We start from the raw sequence: 23,949 nt of genomic DNA, 5'->3' as shown, positions 1-23,949 counted from the left end.
CCCTGGCTTCACCTCTCCCCTGCAGCACTTCGCTTTCAGGCAAGTCATTTAACTTTGCAGTTTTCTTATCTGCAGGGTAGGCTTAGGGTTGTGAGGTTGAGAGAACTTAAACAATTGAGCATTTAAACTGTATCCTGTACACAGCAACACATGTGCTCAATAAATGTCAGCTGCTGGGAAAACATTCAGGGAAGCATTTGACATGCTTGGCAGTCATCCAGGCCAGTAGAGGCAGTGCAGTACGATGGTTAGGAGCCCAGGCTTCAGAGGCCCTGGTTGGTTGTGTTCAGCTCCTGCCCAGCTAAACCGTGGTGTTACCTGTAAGCAGAGTCGTTTGTCCTTTCATTCCCATGGCAGAGTTGTTTAAGGAACCCCAAAGGTACCAAACTGACAGGTGCTCCAAGTCTCCCTTTCATACAGCGTGATGTCTGCGTGGGAACTTTGAGAGGACCTAGAGCTACCATTATGCTGTAAATCACCTCTAGCTGACATGGGAATGCTGTGGAAATCTCTACTCCTCTGTCAGGGAATACTGATAAGGAAAAAAAGGACCTGTGTTCACTACAGACTTGATTTCTTTTCCCTCTGAATGTGTGCATGTGTGTGTGTGTGTTTCTTTCATTTATTTTTAAGACTTATTTTATTATGTATAGTGTTCTGCCTGCATGCATGCCTGCAGGCCAGAAGAGGGCACCAGATCTCATTACAGATGATTGTGAGCCACCATGTGATAGCTGGGAATTGAACTCCATCTCTGGAAGAACAGCAGTGCTCTTTAACCTCTGAGCCATGACTCCAACCCTGATTTCTTTTTGTTTTTAATTGTTTTTTTGAGACAGAATTTCTCTGTTTAGCAGCCCTGGCTGTCCTAGACCTTGCTTTGTAGACCAGGCTGGCCTCGAACTCACAGAGATCCACCTATCTCTGCCTCCCGAGTGCTGGGATTAAAGGCGTGTGCTGGCACTTCTGGCTACAGTACAGTTTCTGTGCAGTTCCTCCTGCCCTCACAGTATCCCTTACCATCTCACCCACTCTCAGGGGGCCTTGGTTATAAAATACCTTTGCATGCTTGTCAGTATGAAGGCAAAAAGTGCCATACTTCCTGACATGTCATCACTTAGAAAAGCATATTCTTTGAAGCTGGTGCCACAGGAATTCTTGTCCAATGTGTCTGCTTCATACATTCCCATTCAAGTAGAAATTCTTGGGGGGAACTCTGCCAAGCTCCCCTGTGTCTGTTGGTGCCCCATGCCTAACGTGTACTTGGTAATGTCTGGGTAGCTGTCGTGCCTCACACTTTAGCTGGAGTGTCCCGCCTTTCCATGGAATGCTTGAAAGAGCCTGTGCCCTCAGCTGTTGACCCTTTGAATCATTTCTGGCTTCTGGAAGAGAGGAAACGAGGACAGAGCTGACTGCCGAGCAGATTGTGATTGAATGGGCTGCCAAGGTGTGGTTGTTGAGTGGAATTTGCAGCCAGATGCAATTGTTAGCTATTATTTTCTACCCCAGCACACACACATTATTTCATAATGGAAATAAAGCTTGCTTTCCTGGCCATTAGCAGACCTCATCGTTTCGGTTCTTAATTGTCTTTTTGTCTTGCCTCCTGTTAGTATCTACGACCTCGCGTTCAAGCCTGATGGAACGCAACTGATTCTGGCTGCAGGAAACAGATTGCTGGTAGGGTTTCGTCTTGAGTTTCCATTCCCAGTGCTTTCTTTCCCCACCCTCTTGTAAGTACTCTGAAATTTGACCCCCTTTTTTTGAGATAAAAAAGGCAAGGGCGGAAAACCCAGCCATTCCTTTTTAATAAGGAAGGAAATGGTGTATTTAAAACAGGTAGGTGGACTGTCTATCAGATAGGAACTCATGAACAATGCCTCCTTTGGAGTCATTTGTCTTTCCCCTTTGAGACGCCCATGAAATGGTTGCAAACAATCAAAATGTCTTTGAAACTGGGTGGGTGTCAGGTCATATTTTGTTGGACCAAAGTGAAATAACAAGGCTAAAGGCTATCTATCCTTCCACGAGAAGTCAGAAAGCTCACCCCGACTAAACAGTTCCATATGAATGCTGTCCTATTGTTCATAGTTTGAAAGGATGCAGGCTCCCTCTGGAACCTATCCTTGTACCTAAGAGTAATCTTCAGAGACCCCAAACCTCTGTAATAGACCTTCTTCCTGTAAGCTGTGACCTCTCTGCTGTGTCTCGGTACACAGACCCATGGTGTCCATGTTCTGTGTGCCAACTGCATTAGTCTCACGACTGTGGTTGAGTTGTTCTGCAGACTTCTTTCCAGAGTAAACAGCATAGATCCTTTTCACTTCCCTTCATGGACTTCCTTCTCAGTGTTCTGCCTGTGTGGGAGAGCTCTGTCCTCATTTCTCAGATGCTCTGTTTTTTACATCACATATTTAGCCATGTTGCACAACTATAAAATACCCTAAATGCACATTACAGCTGGGTTTTATAGCACTCCCTCCCACTTGCAAACCCCACGTTTGTTAGATCTGTGACTTTCAGACGTGGTAGTAAGTATGATGCATCTGTGTGTGCTGACATTAGCGGCAGTGTTGGCCCTGACAGTTAAACATGTTGTCCACCAGCTCTTTGCGAGTGCTGGCTTTGTTAACGAGGGCCTGCCTTGATGGGTCATTTATCCAAGCCCATGTAAGAATGAGGGAAATTGACTCAGGTCTGGTTGTGCAAGTTTATAATCTCAGATCCTTGGGAGGTGGAGGCAGGAGGATCAGAGATTCAGTGCCGGCCTGTGCTGCAGAGGAAGTTCAGAGCCAGCCTGAGCAACTCGGTCAAACCCTGTTTCAAACTAAAAACTAGAAGAGAAGTCTGGGAATCTAGCTCAGAGGCAGAGGGCTTGTCTGGGATTGTACAGCGCCCCAGGTTCAGTCCTGGTACTGGGTGGGGAGGTGGGGAGAACAGGTGAAGTTTGTGGAGCTTTCCCTCAAGTGAAAATGAGTGTAGTCACTGTTTCTTCACCATTGGTGGAGTGTGTCTGGCCACACAGAGCATAGAGCTGGACCTCCACTTCCTGCTTGCCTTGCATAAGACATATTCATTCTTGCTATGCAGTGCTGTCTCTACTTGATACTAATTTAGGAAATCAACAACTGTTGTGTTATAAAAACAAAAATAGCAGTAGCACCCTGCAGGAATTTTGAATAATGGATGTCACACAGATAATCGATATTTTTATTTCTTCTGACAGGTTTATGACACCTCCGATGGCACCTTACTTCAGCCCCTCAAGGGACACAAAGACACTGTGTACTGCGTGGCATACGCAAAGGATGGTAAGAATACTCTTTACCTCTGCATGGCCTTGTGCTGCTCATCTTCCTCCTTAGGAACTCTGTAATTATCTTTAAAATGCAACCTGCATGCTCAGAGGCTAGGCAGTAGCTTAGACTTTAGCTACCCATGGAAACAGGTAGTTTTGCTTGCCTTTTGTGGTGCTGGGACTGAGCCCAGGGCCTTGTGCACACCAGGTCGGTGCTCTGTCATGGAGTCAAGACTCTAGTCTAGCTAGCCACATGTCAGGCACTGCCAAGTACTTGTCTTACTTCAGAGAACAAAGGAGAAGAAGGGATTGTTGGGAGCCAGGAGGAAGGGAGGGATCAGGGAACATGATCATAGTCCATAAGATAATGAAGTGTGAGGCTGGCAGGTGGTAAGGCGGGCAGAATACATGGTCAGAGTGTTGAGTGGAGAAGTCTGGTGCATTATCTGATAAGTCTGTGAGATGGGCCCCTTCAGAGAAGGCAACTGAGCAAAGACTTGCAGGTCTGAGATGGAGAGATTTTGGATTAGGCATTTGTGGAAGGAGCTTCTTTTTTCAGGATTTGGGGGGATTTCAAGATAGGATTCCTCTGTAACTTTAGAGTTTGTCCTGGAACTCACTCTGTAGACAAGACTGGCCTCGAACTCATAGAGATCTGCCTGCCTCTGCCTTCCGAGTGCTAGGATTAAAGGCGTGCGCCACCACAGCTTGGCTGAAAGGAGAACTTGAAGATGGAAGAGCCACTGCAGCAGCCCTTGGGTTGGAGCTGGGGCAGAAAGAATGGGAGAGGGGATAGAAAAGAGCAGCTGTTGGGTCGCCAGATGGTGTCAACACCATCAGAGCCCTCAGTGAAGGAGTGAAGACAGCATCATTGTTAAAGGGGTCTGAGTGGACCAGGGGTCTGATCTGATTTCTATTTTATATGGAAGCCTTGGGAACAGCTTACCAAGATGAGGGGAAATAGGGAGCTGAGTGACAAGCATCTTCTAGGACGGGTTTCAGTGTTTCCGTGGGGGCCAAAGAAGTGGTAAGAAGTGATCGGGTTCTGGATAGCTTTGAGGACAGAGCGGACGGGATTTTCTGGCAGGCTGGGTGAACATTGCGGGCAGCTTCACCACCCTTGACTGAATGACTGGATGGTAGAAGTGCCCTCCTCCGATGTGGGTGGTGCTGTCTTGAGGGCAGCCGCAGTGGAAGACCCAGAGTTCAGGCGTGCACATTTGCACTCTGGAAACTTGGTGGGAGAGAGGGAGAAGATGGCTGGGATGCAAGCGTCCAGTGGTAAGGATATGGGACCTACGACACAGGTAGTAGGGCTTTGCTTCTGGAAGGGGCATGCAGGCAGGGCCTGTGATAGTAGGGATCTAAAGGACATTCTTTCATGGTTTTAGTGTAATGGGAAGCCACCGGGACTGAGAGTGAGGACTGGGAAGAAGTGTTAGAGAGTTGAAGAGAAAGGAAAAAGTAATTTGCAGGTTTGGAGAGTGGGAGAATGAATGGATTTGGGAGTGCAGTGGGACCCCCAGAGCCGGAAGGATATACTTGAAGCTGGCGGTCATGAGTTGCAAGTGACAGCCCTTTGTGTGGTTTGTCTTCACCAGCCTCTTTGAGCTTCATAGCAGCAGGAGAAGGAGGGATGGCTTTAGTCAGAGTGCAGTTTACAGGCAAGGTGAAGTGAGAGCAGAGCAGAGAGGATGACTTGAAACACGTGGAGAGGCTGCAAGGGAAGAAGGGCAATGGAGAAGAGGTGGGGTCTGAGCTCCAGAGATTATTATACTGCAGCACCTGGATGGTTGGAACAGAGAGAAGGTGGTTGGAGAATTGATGTGAAGTTGAGATTGTGAGCAAAAAGTAAATTCTTGTGGGCTGGGGACGTAGCTCAGTGGTGGGACACTTGCCTAGCATCCTAGCATTCTCTGGCCCAAGGCTCTGAGTGTCTTCCACAGCATTGCAAACACTACAGTAAAATGAAGAGACATAGATGGTAGACATCGATGAGTAGGTGTGACTTTTGTTAATTTATTGGAATGGGCAGGTGGCTAAACGGGTTAAGTCATTTGTACCAAGTCTGATTTGAGTTGGTTCCCTGATATCCAGTTGGTGGAAAGAGAATCTACTTCTGCAGGTTGTCCTCTGACCTCCAAATATGTACTGTGGCATGCACAAGCCCCCTCCCCCCCAGAAAATAAATGAAACTTTTATGTCTTACTGAGTGTGTGCACACATGGGCATGTTTTGAAGGATAACTTCAAGAGAGACTGTTCTCTCCGTCTACCTTTACTTGGGTTCTGGGGACCGAGCTCAGGCTGCCAAGCTTGTGTGGCCAATGCCTTTACCTGATGAACCAGCTTCTGGCCCAAGCCCTGACTCTGAGCTGGTTATTGTCCCTGTCACTTCCTGGGTCACATGTAGCACTGGAGATGATGCTCTGACCACAGTTGGATTCCATATATCAAAGGCTACATAGCATAGATGAGCCTAAGACCCAGGTACACAATTTCTTTGGATGGCAGACTTCTTTGAGAATTAGATGAAAGCTGTAGGCCACTCTGTAGGTAAATGCACGAACTTCTTGTATATGCAGTGTCTTCAGCTCCAGCCTGCCTTAGCCTAGTCGTGTAGTAGTGGGAGCAGCGGGGCTGCTTCCTGCCACCCGGCTAGCTTTACCCAAAATAATTACACAGAAACTGTATTCTTTTAAACACTGCCTGGCCCATTAGTTATAACCTCTAATTGGCTAGCTCTTACATATTGATCTAACCCATTTCTAATATCCGTATTACCACTTGTGTGGATTACCGGGACAAGTCTAACGGGCATCCATCTCGGAGCGGAGAATCATGGCAACTAACTGACTCGGCTTCTTTCTCCCAGCATTCTGTTCTGTCTACTCCACCTACCTAATTTTCTGTCCTATCAAAGGGCCAAGGCAGTTTCTTTATTTAACCAATGAAAACAACTCAAAACAGAAGAAAGACTCTCCCCTATCATAGTCGCTTGCTTCACTCTGGGAGAACGGACCTGCTAGGTCCTGGCAGATTAGTGAGAGCACACATTTCTTGCTTCATGGTCAGGTGGTTTGAATTCAAGTTGATGCTCCAAGGAGACGAGTGGCAGGCAGCCTAGGTAGCTGAATTATTTGTGCATAGGTGCAGGGGCTGCTGGGTATCCTGCATGTGTGAGAGAAGCCTTGTGGCCTGTAGCCCTGTGAGCAGTGGCATTAGTTAGCACTCTGCAGAACTCTGTCCACATGGTCCCATGTGACCCTTCCTCTAGCCCTCCGACGCTTGCAGCAAGGGTACTTTTTACTTCCTCTGGCTGAAGGACAAACAGGGCTGGAGCATTTATAGAGGCTGATTGATATCCTCTGCCTATGATGCCTGGGTTTTCCTGGTGTATTACACTTTTTTTAAAAAGAATTTTTTCAGTTATTTTTAAAAATATTTATTTATTTATTTATTTATTTATTTATTTATTTATTTATTGTGTATACACTATTCTGTCTGTGTGTATGCCTGAAGGCCAGAAGAGGGCACCAGACCCCATTACAGATGGTTGTGAGCCACCATGTGGTTGCTGGGAATTGAACTCAGGACCTTTGGAAGAGCAGGCAATGCTCTTAACCTCTGAGCCATCTCTCCAGACCTGTATCACACTTTTTGTGACACGTGATGATTAGGAGGTCTTAGTTCCTCCAAACTTATCTGTGCCCTTATTTCTGAAAGTAGAGATGTGCAGATTACGGTTTACTCATTACTGCTTGTTTCTGACTTCTGAAAGCTTCCTAAGTAATTAATGAGCCACCATGATTAAAAGTGTGTAACACATAGTTCCCTTTTCAAGAACAATATAAACCAGTGTGAAGAAAGAATAGCCGTAGTTATGTTTTTAGCACAGTTATATTCCAGGCATTGTTCTGAACTTTTTTTTTTTTTTTGAGATAGGGTTTCTCTGTGTAGCCCTGGCTATCTTAGAACTTACTCTGTAGACTGGCCTCAAACTCGAAAATCTACCTGTCTCTGTCTTCCAAGTGCTGGGATTAAAGGTGTACACCACCACTGCTCAGATGTTCTGAACATTTTATGTGTGTGTGTGCATGTGTGCACATGCATGCCCTTTTTTCCCATCAAGTATGAGGTCAATTCTATTACTGTCCATTTTCACATGAGGAACTAAAAGCCTGCAGGTATCCTGTAGCCAGTTCCAGTCACACAGCTGCTCGGTGACATCACTTGGGATTCTGACGCAGGCTTCTGGGCCTGGAGCCCATACTTGTCATCTCCTGATGTTCTCCAGGTCAGGGAGGTGGCGGGAGGGGACACCTGACAGCAGAGTATCTCTCTGATCAGCATTTGCTGCAGCGCCACGTGCCGCACCTGCAGTCTCCCGTGTGAACTGACTGCGGAAGGAACTGACTCTCACAGAGCCTCTGAGGAAGGACTTCCACTCCCTGTCTGTTTGACATGGGTACCCTGAGGCTCTGGAAATAAAGTCTGAAAATCTGCAACAGGTTAGGCTGGAGAGATGGAGCAGCAGGTAAAGGCACTAGCGTTTGTCACCAAGCCTGAAAATCTGAGTTTGATCAGTGAGACACATGTGTGTGAGGAAAGAACTCCCAGAGTCATCCCAATGTGCACCATGGTGTCTTTTGTAATAAAAATGTGCAGGTGGGTGTGCAAACCCTGACCCGTGCTTGTCTTGAAGCCTTCCTTTCACAAGAGCAAATGAAGGCTCCTGGGGTTTGCTGCCGGGTACTGTTGTAAGGAGGCTGCTTATTTGTTTCCTGGCAGCTCAGACCTAAAATAATCATACAGAAATTATATTATTTAAAATACTTCTTGGCCCATTCAGCTCTAGCTTCTTACTGGCTAACACTTAATATCTTAATTTAACCCATTTTTAGTAATCTGTGTATCACCACATGGCAGTGGCTTACCGGGTAAAGTTTTGGCACCTGTCTCTGGTGGGGCTTCATGACTTCTCTCTGACTCCACCTCCTTTCTCCCAGCATTCAGTTTAGTTTTCTCCACCTACCTAAGTTCTGCCCTATCAACAGGCCAAGGCAGTTTCTTTATTCACCAATGGTATTCACAGCATAGAGAGGGGAATCCCACATCAAGGTACCCCACTCTCCATATGCTAGTAAGTTGGTATCCATGGAGTAAATCAGGAATTATTTGGTATATGTTGCCTCTTTCTAGCCTGTTCTTACTTAAAGCCCAAGCAGTGTGGAAATGCAGGTCACATCTGTCACTCTTCTATTCATGCCTTCCCCTGGCTTCTCACTGCTTGGGATTTAAAGGCAAGACCTCTGCTATGGCCCTGAAGGCCCTAGAGATTCCCTCAGTTACCTGCTTCATTCCTTGCCACCTGCTCTAAGCTGGTACCTCTTAGCCATGCCAGCATTTTGGTGCCTCAAGGCCTTTGAGAATGTTTTATCCATGTGCAGAAATTGCTGTTTCTTTGTACTTGGATCAGCTCTGCTTATCCTTTAGATCTCCACTGAAGGATCTCATCTAACTTTGGTCCTCCAGGTCAGTGGTTCTCAGCCTTCCTAACGCTGCGACCCTTTAATACATTTCCTCATGTTGTGGTGACCTCCAACCATGAAATTATTTTCATTGATATTTCATAACTGTAATTTTGCTACTTTTATGAATAATAATATAAATATCTCATGCACAGGATATCTGATATGTGGCCCTTGTAAAAGGGTCAGACAAACCCAGGAGGGGTTTGAGAACTGCTGACTCAAGACCACAGTTTCAGTCAGGCAGGATGGGTAGGGTTTTGAGATCTGTTGCATGGTGTGGTTAGCATAATTAACAATAATATATATTTTAAAGCTGCAAAAAGAACAGATTTTAATGTTCTCATTGTTAAAAATATAAGTATCTAAGGTGATAAATATGATAATTTGCTTGATATAATTATTTGACTAAATATATCAAACACAGTACTGTACTTCATAAATATGTATAACTTTGGGGACTGAGGGGACGGCTCAGTGGGTAAGTGCCCGTGACACAAGCATGAAGACTTGAGTTTGCATCCCCTGCACCCACAAAAAAAAAACCGGGCACAGTTCTGTGTGCCTGCTCTCCCGGCACTAGGGAGGTGGGGACAGAAGAGCTCATTGAACAGCTAGTCAGGCTAAGTCTGTGAGCTCCAGGTTTAGTGAGAGAATCAAAGATAAGGTGGAGAGCAGGAGTGGAGGATACCTGACATCATGTGAACACATGTATACCCACATACACCACACAAACACATGTATAGCTGTAAAAACAAACAAAAGGAATTAGGAGGCTGGAGAGGTGCCTCAGCAGTCAAGAGCACTGGATGCTCTTCCAGAGGATCCATGTTTATTTCCCAGCACCCCCATGGTAGCTCACAAACACCTGTAACTCTAGTTTCAGGGAATCTGCTGCCATCTTGTGGCCTATGTAGGCACCAGGCATGTACATGGTATACAGACATACATGTAGGCAAACACCCATAAACATAAAATAAAAATAGGTAAAACCTTTTAAAAATATAAAGTTTAATGTTAGTTTTCCCAGCTACTCTCTTTCTGTACAGGACTCACCCTCCCATATTGTTATTTGTATTGAATAAGTTTAATATCTGCTTCTTGGACGAGGCCCTACGGAAGTGAAGCTTAGGTGTTTAATAACTGCTCAGCCCTTGTTGCAGAACACGGTACACAGATGTAGCCAAGCCTCAGTGAGTCTGGGATACTTGGTGCCAGGAGAAGTCCCACCTGCAGATCCTTGCCTTTCCATGGTTGATGAGAAGCAGCAGAAGGGCTGGGTTTACAACTTTGTGGGGCAAGTGCTCAGTATGTGTAGGTCCTAGATCCTGCCCCCATCCAAAAACAGCAGTAGAGAATAAAAGGCCACTTATTACCCTTTTTAAAAAAAATATTTGTTTATTTGTTATGTATACAATATTCTGTCTGTGTGTATGCCTGCAGGCCAGAAGAGGGCACCAGACACCATTACAGATGGTTGTGAGCCACCATGTGGTTGCCGGGAATTGAACTCAGGACCTTTGGAAGAGCAGGCAATGCTCTTAACCTCTGAGCTGTCTCTCCAGCCCCACTTATTACCCTTTAAAGGTGTTTTTAGACAGGGTCTTTTGTAGTCCAGGCTGGCTTCAAACTTACTGTGTAGCCAGGATGACTCTGAACCTCTGATTTCTTGCCACTGCAAGTGCTGGGTGATAGGAATACACTAACTACACTCCCAGTTTCTGCAGTGCTGGGATTTGAACCTGTGGCCTCATACATACTAGACTCTGTCAACTGAACTACATTCCTACCCAATTAGGTGCTTTGAAGATTAGTTTTCTTGGACATGCTGTCTGGAAAATGCTGGTTTAAAATACATGTGATGATTTTTCTTTTTAAAAACCTTGCAGGCAAGCGCTTTGCATCTGGATCTGCTGACAAGAGCATCATTATCTGGACCTCAAAACTGGAAGGCATTCTGAAGTACACGTAGGTGACTTCGTGGGGAACAGTATTATAGTTTAACTCTTACTGTTTTGCTTGCTTGAGACAGGGCCTCCCTCTGAGAAGCAAGCATCAAGCTTATGCCCTCCCTGCACACCAACCACACCTAACTCTGTTCTGATTGCTGTTCATTGTGGCCACAGCCTTGTGGAAACACTCTATGGAGAAATCTCCCCAAGATGAATTTGAGTTCAGCACAGGGCGGGTGGGGAGTGCATGATCACTGACTGGATTAGCCAGCACTGAGCCGTGTTCCATGTAATGTATTTCAGCTAATCCTGACAGCGTAGATTCCTGTCTCCCCTCTCACCCAGCATGTCCTCTTCAGTGTCTCTGCCTCCAGGGATGGCTTTGCCTCTACCCAGTGTCAAAGCTAGAAGGCCAGCGTGCTCTAAGCTTCCTACCCCTTAGGGGCTGTGCTCAGATCTCTCCCTTTCCTAGCCAGGCCCCCATCCCCCCACCATGACTCCCACGTGCATCCTACAGGTCTCAGGTGCACAGGAGGGCTGCCCTGAGCATTTCTTACAGCTGCGGCCTTACATATTCTGACCACTGATTGATGACACTCTGTGGGCTCTGGAAGGTAGACACCACCCCTACTTTTATGTGCTTGTATTTCTGGCTTCTAGCCTGGTCCACTTTTGTAAGTACTTGACAGATAACTTCTGTTATTTTTAGTTGGAGAGAAATACCCCAAACGTGAACTGTGCCGTCACCACCAGGTGCTATGTACATTGACACTGTTGTGCAACCAAACTTTGGCAAATACAGCCTTGAACTTAAACTTGGCGCTTAACAGCTTCCCTTCTGCCCCATCTTAGCCCAGCAACTGTCATTCTCCTATCTGACTCTGGGAGTTTGACTCCTCTAGGTGCCTCATAGAAGTGGGATCATAGAGCGTTTGGTGTTCTGTAATTGGCTTATTTCATGTAATGTCCTCATGGCCCATGCCTTCCTCTTTAAGGCTGAGTAATACTCCATTGTGTATCTATATCCCATTTGGATTGCTCAACAGCTGATGGACACTTGCGTTGCTCCCACCTGGTACCTACTGTGAACGATCCTGCTCTGAACACAACAAACAATGTTGGTTGAACATTGAGTCAGGTCATGCATACGATGTCCTCAGAAAGCGAAGGACTAGAACTGGGCCGAGATGCCATGGAGTGCACCTGGCCTGCACTGTCTTCATCACATCTACCCAGAGATGGTCGATCAGAGCCACAAATAAAGCATGCTGTCTGCACTGGCACTGAGCTGGTTCTCGGTGTCTTTATCTCAGTCACCCACCGGAAGTGTCAGAAGGAGAGCCCTGGAGGAGGAGGAACTTGAGTTGGGTGCGATGCAGGGTGGGTTCAAACTGGTAGTGATGACAGTCCTGTGAAGGAGTTCCTGAGCTGGCTGTTGGTCCCTCAGGGAGGGGCTTGCAGTGTGTCACCCAAGGCTTCAATCCTGTTTTTCTATAATTTATTTATTTTTAATTTAATTTATGTATGTACATATTTTACTTAGAAGCTAGAAGAGGGCATCATATCCTTTGGAACTGGAGGTACAGACAGCTGTGAGCTGCCATGTGTGTACTAGTAACCAAATCCTGGTTCTCTGGAAGAGTAGTAAGTGCTCTTACCTGCTGAGCCATCTCTCCAGCCCCTTCTAACCTGCTTTGAATCTCCAGGTGTAGCCACCGAGACATTTGTGGTTTGCTGTGGAATAATCCTCCGTTCTTCACCTTGCAGGCACAATGACTCTATACAGTGTGTCTCCTACAACCCTATCACCCACCAGCTGGCATCCTGTTCCTCCAGTGACTTCGGTAAGTTTCAGTTCCCAGCATCCCCAGTGGAGAATGCTGAGACTCACACAGAACCTGCTGACCTGTCCTGAGCGAGAGGCCTCTTTTCCACCTCCAAGAGCCAGGAGAGGTTCATAGATGTCCTTTAAATTTGCAGAATGAGAGACAGTGAGAGATGATGTCCTTGGGGTTGTAAGACATCTGAGACAGATGAGCAGTAGGAGCCTAGGGAGGAAATGGCGTGATGGACCGGAGAGCAGGCACAGAAGACTCCAGCCCCCATAAAAGGACCGTGTCTCTGTCCCCACTTTGGTATCCATCCACACTCACCCTTTCAACTGTGCTGCTGACTCAGTGTGTCCTTATTCTTGTCTCTGTGGCACTGATGTGTGTATAAAGGGAGGAGGGAGGCTTCTGGAACATGAAGCATTGATGCTGGCTTCCAGCTCCGTGCCAAAGGACCCACAGGACAGCCATGGGTCTAGGAATGGAGACCTAAGCCTTCTCGGTACCTCAATGTCCTTATCCGAAAGGGATGTGTTCCCTACCTCGTCTGTCCCACTCATGTAGTTTTAGCTTCTGAAGAGAGTGCAAAACAACACAGTTTATCAACAGTGGAAGCACTGCCATTTGCTTAAAAAGTTTAGCTTATCTTCTTGTGGGCTGCTCATCTGTGCTTGTTTGGGGGCAGTTAAAATACCCCTGCTCTCAAGCTTGTGGTACGAGGAAGGTAGGATTTGTAAAAATATCTTAGGTAAAATGAGTTGGGCTGGGGAGATGGCTCAGTGGGTAAAGTGCTTGCAGCACAAGGACCAGAGTTCAGATCCCAGGTTCCCGTGTACAAGCCAGCTTCTGTGGTGGCTTCTGCCTGTAACCCCAGTGCTGGGAGCAAGACGGCCAGATCCCAGGAACTTGCTGGACAGACAGACTAGCCAAAATGGAGAGTACTAGGTTCAGTGTTAAAAAAACAGAGCGATAGAGAAGACATTTCCATGTCAGCTTCTGCTTCCCAGGGCAAGCGTCCCCACACACGGCCGTCACTGTACATACACATGCAGTATGTATACACACACATGCAGTATGTATACACACATGCGGTATGTATACACACACATGCAGTATGTATACACACATGCGGTATGTATACACACATGCGGTATGTATACACACACATGCGGTATGTATACACACACATGCGGTATGTATACACACACATGCGGTATGTATACACACACATGCGGTATGTATACACACATGCGGTATGTATACACACACATGCGGTATGTATACACACATGCGGTATGTATACACACATGCGGTATGTATACACACACATGCGGTATGTATACACACACATGCGGTATGTATACACACACATGCGGTATGTATACACACATGCGGTATGTATACACACATGCGGTATGTATACACACACATGTGGTATGTATACACACATGCGGTATATACACACACATGCAGTATGTATACACACACATGCAGTATGTATACACACACATACGGTATGTATACACACACATGCGGTATGTATACACACATGCGGTATGTATACACACATGCGGTATGTATACACACACATGCGGTATGTATACACACATGCGGTATATACACACACATGCAGTATGTATACACACACATGCAGTATGTATACACACACATGCGGTATGTATACACACACATGCAGTATGTATACACACACATGCGGTATGTATACACACATGCGGTATGTATACACACACATGCGGTATGTATACACACATGTGGTATGTATACACACACATGCGGTATGTATACACACATGCAGTATATACACACACATGCAGTATGTATACACACACATGCAGTATGTATACACATATGCAGTATATATACACACATGCAGTATGTACACACACACATGCAGTATATATACATACACATTCAGTATCTATACATACACATGCAGTACGTATACACATATGCAGTATATATACACACATGCAGTATATACACACACATGCAGTATATACACACACATGCAGTATGTATACACACACATGCAGTATGTATACACATATGCAGTATATATACACACATGCAGTATGTACACACACATGCAGTATATATACATACACATTCAGTATCTATACATACACATGCAGTAGTATACACATATGCAGTATATATACATACACATGCAGTATGTATACATACACATGCAGTATATATACACACACTTGCAGTATGTATACACACATACAGTATGTATACATACACATGCAGTATATATACACACACATGCAGTATGTATACACACATACAGTATATATACACACATACAGTATGTATACATACACATGCAGTATATATACACACATGCAGTATATATACACATACATGCGGTATGTATACACACATGCGGTATGTATACACACATGCAGTAGTACCTACAGGATGTTTATAGTGGGGGAGGCACTGTGCTGATGGTTTACAACAATTTTTTTAAGAAGGGAATTCCTATGGCTTGAGAACTATTTAAAAAAAGTTCTGAGTTCCAAGTCCTGTGGCTGAGGTCAAGTGTTTCACTTATTCCCGTCCTCATGCTGAAGGAGAAAACACAGGGGCTCAATTTAGTTCTGGAGTCACTGGCAGTTACTTAGCCAGCACTGCAGGAGGAGAGTTGGGGCCCAGGTTAGGCAACTATGTGCAGAGCTTGAGGGGATCTAGAAAGAAGAGGCTCCTGTAGCTGAAGGCCCTGTGCATTTTCAGGGGAGCGCAGATAACATGCGCAGCTGGGGTAGAAATGCTTGGCAGAAGGGAGGGGAAGATTCAGTCATTTGGCATGCATTCCCAAAGCCTTTCTCTTCTCCAGGGACTCTCACGACTGCGGCAGCAGGGTATGAAGAAAAGATAAGACACAGATATAAAACTGGGACCAGGTGGACCACAGCATCCTGGAAGCCCAGTGTGCTTATTATATAGAGTTGAACAGTGAGGCAGGGTTACTGCCTGCAGCTGAGACAAGGAGGCAGGGTCATCACAGATAAATACAGAGGCAGGGTCATCACAGATAAATACAGAGGCAGGGTTATATACGGCTGGACCAAGGAGACAGGCTTAGCTAATCTCTGTCCAAGCAGTCTCCTAGGGAACAGTCTTTAGGCCATAAATACTGTGTTGGACATTTTCTGAATATATTGTCAACATCTACACAAGGACCAGAAAGGGAAGTCTTTGCCATTTCCCTCACTTTCACCCCCAGGGAGAAGGCTTTGCCTTTCTTGGGGTCTGAGGCTACTGGGTCCTTGACATGGCTGTGGATATGACTCAGAACTTTATACTCATTCGGGGCTTCCTCTGCTCTCTACCCATGCACATGGCTGTGTAAAGTTATTTGTGCCGTTTATTTCATGTGGCCACACTTCACAGCTCAGGCAGAGTAGAGTTTGCTTTTGTTGTCTGTTGTTGAGGGCATTGCACCACATCTGGGGATTGGTGGGAGCAAACCTAAAATGACCAGTGAGCCATGCCCAGTGCATGGCTCAGATAGAGCCATGAGCAGTGATGGAGGCCTAGAAACTGGACTCTCCAAAAAGGTCATTTGTGACTTATTTTATTTTTATTAGCTTAACGAAGGAATAGGTTTTGCCATGACATTTTAGAACAAAATTTGTTTTTGTTTCTTCCCACCCTTCCAGCCCCATTCTTCCCCATCCACACTCTTTCCCTGGTGTCCTTTCACCCCAGGAGCCCAGGAGCCTGCTTTCCGCTTCCATGTCCTATGTGACCCCCAAACCTCTTGTTCCTTCTGATGGTTTCCTACTAAATTCGTTGTCTATACCCACTATCACACCCCTTGCTTACAAATATTAAGATTGAGACATGAGAACACATGATGTTTGTCTTTCTGGGACTGGGTCAGCTCACTTAATGTGAAACTTGACAGGTTCATTCCTGCCCATTCTATTTCATTAACATTTTATTTGTTTGTTTGTTTTTTAATCCTTTGGTTTTTGAGACAGGGTTTCTCTGTATAGTCCCTACTGTCCTAGGCCAGTCTGTCTTCAAATTCACAGAGATCCTCTTCCCTCTGCCTCCCAAGTGCTGAGGTTAAAGGCGTGCACCACCACTGCCCAGCTTAAGTCATTATTTTAATGCTGAGTTGTTCTCTGACTGCCATGTGCTAGCTATGAGTAGCTAAGTTGTCCTTTTCTTTAGATTTAAATCCTGGAGAAGTTGACTAGAACTTTACCATCTACCTTTTTAAAAAAATAATTCCCAGTGCATTGCAAGGACAGTACAGAGAAACCTCATGTATTCTTCCCCCGCTTTCTTATACACCTTGGACAGCTATTGGGCCATGCAGGAGCCAGGGCAGGAGGGCACAGTGTGTCTGTGGTTCTGTCATTTCCTCATGTGTCGCAATATACTGCCACTGCATTGCAGGATCCCATTCCCACACCAAAGCCCCGCCCCCCGCTGCCACCTGAGATCCCAGTAGCCATAGATCTGTTCTGCAGGCTGTGATTAGTGTTTAGTATTTTGGATACATAGACTTACTTTGTACTAAACTTTTGTATGTTGGCTTTTTCCTCCATTATCATAAGATTCCAGAGATTTGAGTTTTGTTGAAATGAATAGTTTATTCCTCTCTATTGCTGAGTAGTCTTACTGTGTTTTTTTTTTGTTTGTTTTTTGCCCGATACTGAAGGACTGTGGTCTCCTGAGCAGAAATCTGTCTCCAAGCATAAATCCAGCAGCAAGATCACCTGCTGCAGGTAAGCTAGGGGCGCTCTGATGACAGGCCTATGTTCCTTTCTCTCCCCAAAAGATTCACACAAACCACCAATTTTGCACTACAGAGAAAGTGTGATGTCTATTAGTTGGGATAGGCTTCTGTGTTCTCTTTCTTCTCTTGTCTCCTTGATGGGAGTGACTTGTGCCTTTGATCACTTTCACTTGGTGAGACTTCTTCATCAGGATTGACAGTCAGGAACCTCTGACTTTGGTACTAGACCCAGACCAAAGTCTGGATCTTGTGATTGACAGGTCTGTGACCTTGGGAAAGTTACAAAGTCAGAGCTGGAGCCTCAGGGTCCTCATGGCCCAGTGGTGATAGCACCGTCATTGTTGGGAACGCATGTAAGCCAGGCTAGGCACTCTAAAACTGAGCAGCTTCTGGGGGGACTCTGAGATTCAGTATTTGTTGAGTGACATGTCAAGCCCTCTTCTAGGGCTAAAAAGACACAAGACCGTGTGTTTACTGGGAGCCTCTGAATTGGGAGGGGGTTGAAATGCAAAGCAGAAAATGGGAGCTGGTCTAGAGTGCAGGGGTAGGCTGTCATGGAGATGCATGCAGAGAGCCAGGGGATAGATCCTTCTGAAATGGATGCCACTGCCTTAAGGTCTCACTGTTCCAGATGTGAGTGGCAGTTCAAGCTGGTGTCTAATTCCATGTCGGAAGTGAGCGGGGTGATGAGAGTGTAGCCCAGCTGCCGCCGCCTTCCGCTGAGCTTTCCTGGCTTCACTGTATGTGCCCTTTCCATCTCCCGTGTTCTTCATTGGTTGTGTGTGCAGCTGGACAAATGACGGTCAGTACCTGGCTCTGGGGATGTCCAATGGGGTCATCAGCATCCGGAACAAAAATGGCGAAGAGAAAGTGAAGATTGAGCGGCCAGGGGGCTCCTTCTCCCCAATATGGTCCATCTGCTGGAACCCTTCAAGGTACCCATGGCTGTCTTTCTTCTGGCTGGCACTCTTAGAAGAAAGGCTTTCTCAGCCCTCTGAGCTCTTTTTCTCTTTATGACATCTTCGTAGTCTAAAGTCCTCTCTCCCCACTTGCCTGGTCTTTTGGAACCTGTTCTTTATAAATGGAGTTTTAAAAGAGCCTATATTGAGTTTTGGAATGAATCCCAGAGATTTAGCTAAGCAGACAAACTATCTAGGCCAGCGGGGGGTGGGGTGAGGGGGAGAGAGAGAGAGAGAGAGAGAGAGAGAGAAAGAGAGAGAGAGAGGCTTCTTCATGAAACAGTGGTTGTGATCCTCCCTGGGTTTCTTTTCTTGCTTCCTCGTTCTTCCTCCACGTCCTGGAATATGCACCACCACCCCACCTGTTAACACAATGAACAGAACAGCGATTTCTTGACTGCTTTTTAAAAAAATTTTCCTTGTCAAAAAGTTAAAATTAAGTCTACAAATATCCCTAGAACCTAAAGGTCTGCAGACAGTTGGCACCTACCTGCTCAGACCTTACACACACTTTACTTTTATGGCCATGTGACTTTGAGGGTGGACTGAAAGCTTTCTTAACTCTTTGCATAATCCTATAATATGCCAAGCCTATCCCCACAGAGTTCTCTGAGGGTCAATTAAAGGATTCAATTGTTTTCCGTCCCAGTGTTATTTTACAGGTGGGCGCCTGCTTGATTTAGGAGGCTGTTTAATTCCTTTGCATTTCTTACAACAGGTTATTATAATTCTTCCTGAATAATTCTGTCCAGCGGAGGCCCTGCATGTGTATATAGTGCCTTCAAAGGCCATTAGCCTACCCCAGAGTTCCTGCTGTTTGATTTTGTGGCCACAGATGACTTTGTGGCTTCAGGCTACCATTTTTAATTCATGAGAAGCAGGATGCCCAGTGTACCTGGTGGCTGTCCTCTTCCGGGCAGGGTCCAGGGGCTCCTTGGCAGGTTTTGAAATTATAGCTTCAGTGTAGTCCTAGGCAATGTGATTGTGAACATCCGCTTACTGTCTACAGCCGATGGGAGAATATCTGGATGAGCAGAGAGAACGAGGATGCTGAGGATGTCATTGTCAACAGATATTTTCAGGAAATCCCTTCCATTCTGAAGTCAACAGTGTACAGTAGTCAGGGTAGTGAGGCAGAGGAGGAAGAGCAAGAGGAAGAGGACGACAGTCCCAGGGACGGCAACTCGTGAGTGTGTCCCGGAGTGAGGACCCTCCTTGGGAGGGCCCAGGCCCCCCGCACAGACCTGCTGAAGCAGATGCTGCCGAGAAGCTCCTTGGCCAAGGGCAGCAGAGCAGGGGCCGGGGGATTGTTGGTGTGCCCCCGCACTCACAGGGAAGCTCCCCTGAGAAGCATGTGTGGGCGGCAGATAGTGCAATCCTCTGGGAAGGGAGGAGACACCTCTGTAAACTGCCATCTCTGAAAAGGCCCCAGACCTCTGTCCCCTCTGACTTCCATGTGTGAGTATCATAACCATGCCTGCTTCTTAACCTCTGAGTAAGCCCCTTCCAGCAACACTAGACATTCTCTGAGAAGTGGGGTTACCTAAGGGCCTGTGTAGGACCACCAGTCATTGGTTACTGGGTGTGTTTTCTTGGCCTATTCCCACACCACTTCACTTTGCATTGGCTAGGACGTATGTAAAGGAGAAGCCCTTAGCTTTTATCCCCTCCCACACCCACAGTCCTGGCTACTGGGCAGTCTGTCTTCTCCCAGTTGAGATGACTGGAAGGGAGTGGGAAAAGCTGAGGCAGCCAGGATGTTGTGATTGGGTAATCATGTTCCAGCTTGGGACCCTCCTCACTGCAGCCCTGACACCTAAGATTCATTAGAGGAATCCAGGTGTGGGGGATGGGAAGTGGGGACAAAAAAAAAAAAAGGAGGAAGGGCGGCTTTCAGGTTCCCATCTGAGTTTCAACCTGTTTTTATTATTTAACATGGGTGTTTTGGTAGAGCTCCACTGCCCACCAATATGGGTGGTTGGGTTGGAAACTCCTAGACTAGTGTCTAGCCCAGTACCACACATAGCCTCTCCACTGGGTTTCACTGGTGGCTAGGGTTTGGACTTCAGCGACAGTCATCACAGTTCATAGCAAGCCTTCTGCCAACATCTTCTCTACTTTTCCCCTTTGTCTTAATTCTGAGTTAGTGTCTATGGCATTTTCCTCACTGCTCCCCCTGGCTGGGTTTTACAGACCATGCTGCATAGGGCTACTTATATGGCTAGCGGGGTTAACAAAGACTCAGCCACCTGGGGAGGCTGATGGTCCAGCCTTGATGCTGAGAAGCCTCTCTCTGTCTACATTCTGAGTGGCTGGCTTCCCATTTGAGTCTCAGAGGCCTTCCTGGGTTCTGGTCCTGAAGTCCCATCCCAAGACACAAATCTACAAATTTTGTTATATTGGCAGTTGTTCATTTTCAAAAACTTCAAAAGCTGGCCATCTTCATTCAGATGCCATTTCACCTCTTTGAGAAGCCTAACAGCAAGAGAACTTGGGCGTGGGTACCATTCTTCCCTTGTAGGAAAACGGAGCAGTTTCCCATGTTCTGGAACAGTCTAGCCTCTTCACTGTAAGCTGTGTCTCCTGGCTACTCCCCACATTTTACGCATGGGAAGGGTACACTTGGATTTGCAGCCATGCTCATCCTTCAAGTTGCTCCTCAGGAACCCTGAAATAAGGGGTTTACCTTCTGCTACTGCTGTTCACAACTCAGACTCAGTGCAATAGCAGATCCCAGGAGGGCCAAACCTGTCTCTGCTTTAGTCTCAGGACTGATTGATGCTTGGCCTGATTGTAATGCTGGCCCCAATACGGCTGTGTAGCACTTGGCTCCCTGACAGCCTGGCCAGGACTTTCTTTTTCCTGTTGTTTGTTAAGCCCCTAGCCACACTCATCAGCAGGCTGTGCCCCCTTATAACCTCTTTTGTCTTCTGTTGATTAGAGAGGAACATAATGACATCCTGGCTGTAGCTGACTGGGGACAGAAACTTTCCTTCTACCAGCTGAGTGGAAAACAGGTATGTAGTACCATGCAAGCCCAGTTACCCATGTCAGCTGTAGTGACTACACACGGTCATGTGACTGTTTGCTGTGGCTCTGGGTCCTGGACCCAAGGCTTTGCCATCTTTTCTTCAGCTCTTCAATCCAGTACTTTATGTACCTTAGAAATGGGAGACCAAGACCAGCGCAGTAAGTCCCACGCAGTTGGAAAGTGGTGGAACCTGGGATTGAAACCCAGATCAGATTAATTTACTAGTTCTTTGAGAATTTCCAGTGTGTTTTTGAGAGGATGTGCCCAGTGACATGTTTCTCTCAGCTAGATTCCGCCCCCTAAATGTTACCCCTTCTCTATAATACATTGACTGACACAGAGGTTCTGAGATTTGCTTAGGGTCCAAACCATGGTACAGATGGCAACTCCAGCTCGTTTGGGACAGTGAAGTTATTCTTTTGGTTTTGAAGTATCTTTTCAACTCTGGAGTGATTTGGGATTAAATATAGGACAAGGATTGGTAAAACACAGTCAAATTTTTTATCAGGCTGATAACATTTGTATAATTTTAGCCTTTTAGGCATACGTAATGCTTGATGAGTCCTGGCCTAGTAGCCAGCGCTGGTATTCCCTGGTCCAGACATTGCTATGCTGCTTTTCATCCTCCACCCCTCTGGAGGAACTGCTACCAACATTGCTGTACATGTAAGAAAATTGAGGCCTTGAGATGTTCTTGGCCACACCCAGATTGGACTTGGCCAGAAGGATGCTAGAAATATGTATCTACATATCTGCCAGATTGGTCTAGTGATGATTACTGTAAAAATACAATTGAATTAAAAACTGATTTTTGTACAACTTATTTTCAATGAAAAGACAAGAATTTTTCATTAAGTACCTAAGCAATATTGGACTTTAAAGAGACTCATTGTATTTTCCTTCTTGGGATTCACTAGGCTTAAAAGCAAAAAACAAAAAAACCCCTATGTGTTGCGGGAGGTCCTTCTGCTCCTCCAGCCTATAGCCGCTGTCGTGGTATCTCAGCGGCTATAGGCTGAAGGAGCGGAAGGACCTCCCACAACACTTATATATATATATTTATTCTTTTAAAAAGCATGATGAAGGGAGGGTGAAGAAATTAAGACAGCAATACTCTAGCCATCAGCTCCTGAGATGCCTTTTCTACTGCCTTTCCATTCCTTCAGAGCCCAGTCGCTTCCCTGACTCTCCATGTCAGAGAGCTGTTTTAGTCACTACATTCTTCAGTTCCACGTGGGTGCTGGGAACCCAGGTCTGCAAGAACAGTACATTCTCTTAACCACTGAGTCATCTCTCCAGCGCCTTCCTTAGTATTTTGAACCATGTTATCACAGATGTTTTAAGTTTTTCATCTGCTTATTCTAATATCTGTGTCATCTGGGTCTGGCTTTGTTGATTGTCTTTTATATGGATGGATGGTTTGCCTGCTTGTGTATGTACCACGTGTGCAGTGCCCACAGTGACCAGCAGAGGGTATCAGACCCCCACCCCCCAGAACTGGAGTTACAGTGATTCCATTGAGCCACCATGTGGGTGCTGGGAACCAAACCCAGGTCCTCTGCAAGAGCAGCCAATGCTCTTAACCTCTGAGCATCCCTCTAGGCCCCCATTTTCTACTTTTTGAACATTTGGATTATATTCTGGGCCTTACAAATGGTACCTCATAGACACTCATTTTTCTCCTGTTCCTCTGAAGGTGTGTGCATGTGCACGGGGGGGGGGGGGGATGAGAGTATGGGGTGAGGGGACACACCTGGGGACGGTGTTGTTGGTCTTGCTGTGCTCTGTTCCATATTTTCAGTGGGCAGCAGCTGAGATCTCAGGACAGTTCTTTGGCGTCACCTGTGAGTCACATGCTTGGGTAGCTCAGGGTTTCCAGAGTGGCAGAGCTCGTGTGCAGAATGGACTTCCTTCCAGCCCTCCTTTCTGCAGCATCCCTCCTGACTGTTCAGCTCTCAGATGCTGTGCCCACCTAGAAAGGAGCTTCCAGGCCAGTGCTCAGAGAAGCTTGCCTGAGGCTGTTTCTCTGCCTAGTTTCTGCCTGCTTTGGGTGCCTGCTTCAGTTGGTCCTTATAGTTGGTCCTGAGCTAATGGTTGTTGCTTGCAAGAAGTCCTAAGCCCCAGCCCACAGTTGTCAGCCCTGGGAGTTTTCTTGTTAGATTTTGTAGCATTGGGAGGTAGGAGGGAAGCTTTTGGTTGTTAGGCATTTGAAATTCCTATAAAGGAAAGGAAAAGTGAACGTACTAAATTTATAATTGTAGTTGAAATTAGTTGAAGGGAATTAACTAAGTTGAAATTGGAGCTATTTCAGTGGTTTTATGTTTAAATTGCGTTCATTAAATCGTCAGCGCCAACTGATTGTTCACTTTTACTAGATTTATACATAGGAAAACATTTGTAAATTGACCCTAAGCCTTAAAGCAAGAACCAGGATTTTCCTTAAACTGAATAAAGAATAAAGGGCAGTCTTTTCAAGTGAATAAGCACAGAAAATAAACAGAGAAAAGGAGTTGAAGTGAGCTGCTGGCTCTGTGTGAGGCAGTGAACAAGGGAAAGACTCCCTGGCCTCC

General features: G+C 46.1%; 1 protein-coding gene across 5 annotated transcripts in view; it reads left to right on the top strand.

Moving 5' to 3' along the window:
• Nucleotides 1-23,949, top strand: part of Ift122 (intraflagellar transport 122) — a 73,435-nt gene that overhangs the window by 8,303 nt on the left and 41,183 nt on the right. For 3 of the 5 annotated variants that reach the window (XM_075983081.1, XM_075983080.1, XM_075983082.1), the window contains exons 2-9: nt 1,614-1,680; nt 3,227-3,311; nt 10,718-10,796; nt 12,548-12,624; nt 17,312-17,378; nt 18,178-18,324; nt 19,358-19,534; nt 21,290-21,365. In XM_075983081.1, coding sequence (XP_075839196.1) covers nt 1,614-1,680; nt 3,227-3,311; nt 10,718-10,796; nt 12,548-12,624; nt 17,312-17,378; nt 18,178-18,324; nt 19,358-19,534; nt 21,290-21,365 — 775 coding nt within the window. The remainder of the gene's footprint in view (nt 1-1,613; nt 1,681-3,226; nt 3,312-10,717; nt 10,797-12,547; nt 12,625-17,311; nt 17,379-18,177; nt 18,325-19,357; nt 19,535-21,289; nt 21,366-23,949) is intronic. The other 2 variants (XM_075983085.1, XM_075983083.1) reach the window with 1 other exon arrangement.

This window comes from Microtus pennsylvanicus, chromosome 8, assembly GCF_037038515.1.
Source record: "Microtus pennsylvanicus isolate mMicPen1 chromosome 8, mMicPen1.hap1, whole genome shotgun sequence".
Lineage (NCBI taxonomy): Eukaryota > Metazoa > Chordata > Mammalia > Rodentia > Cricetidae > Microtus > Microtus pennsylvanicus.
The sequence above is the reverse complement of the archived record's forward strand: the minus strand, read 5'-3'. Positions and strand labels throughout refer to the sequence as shown.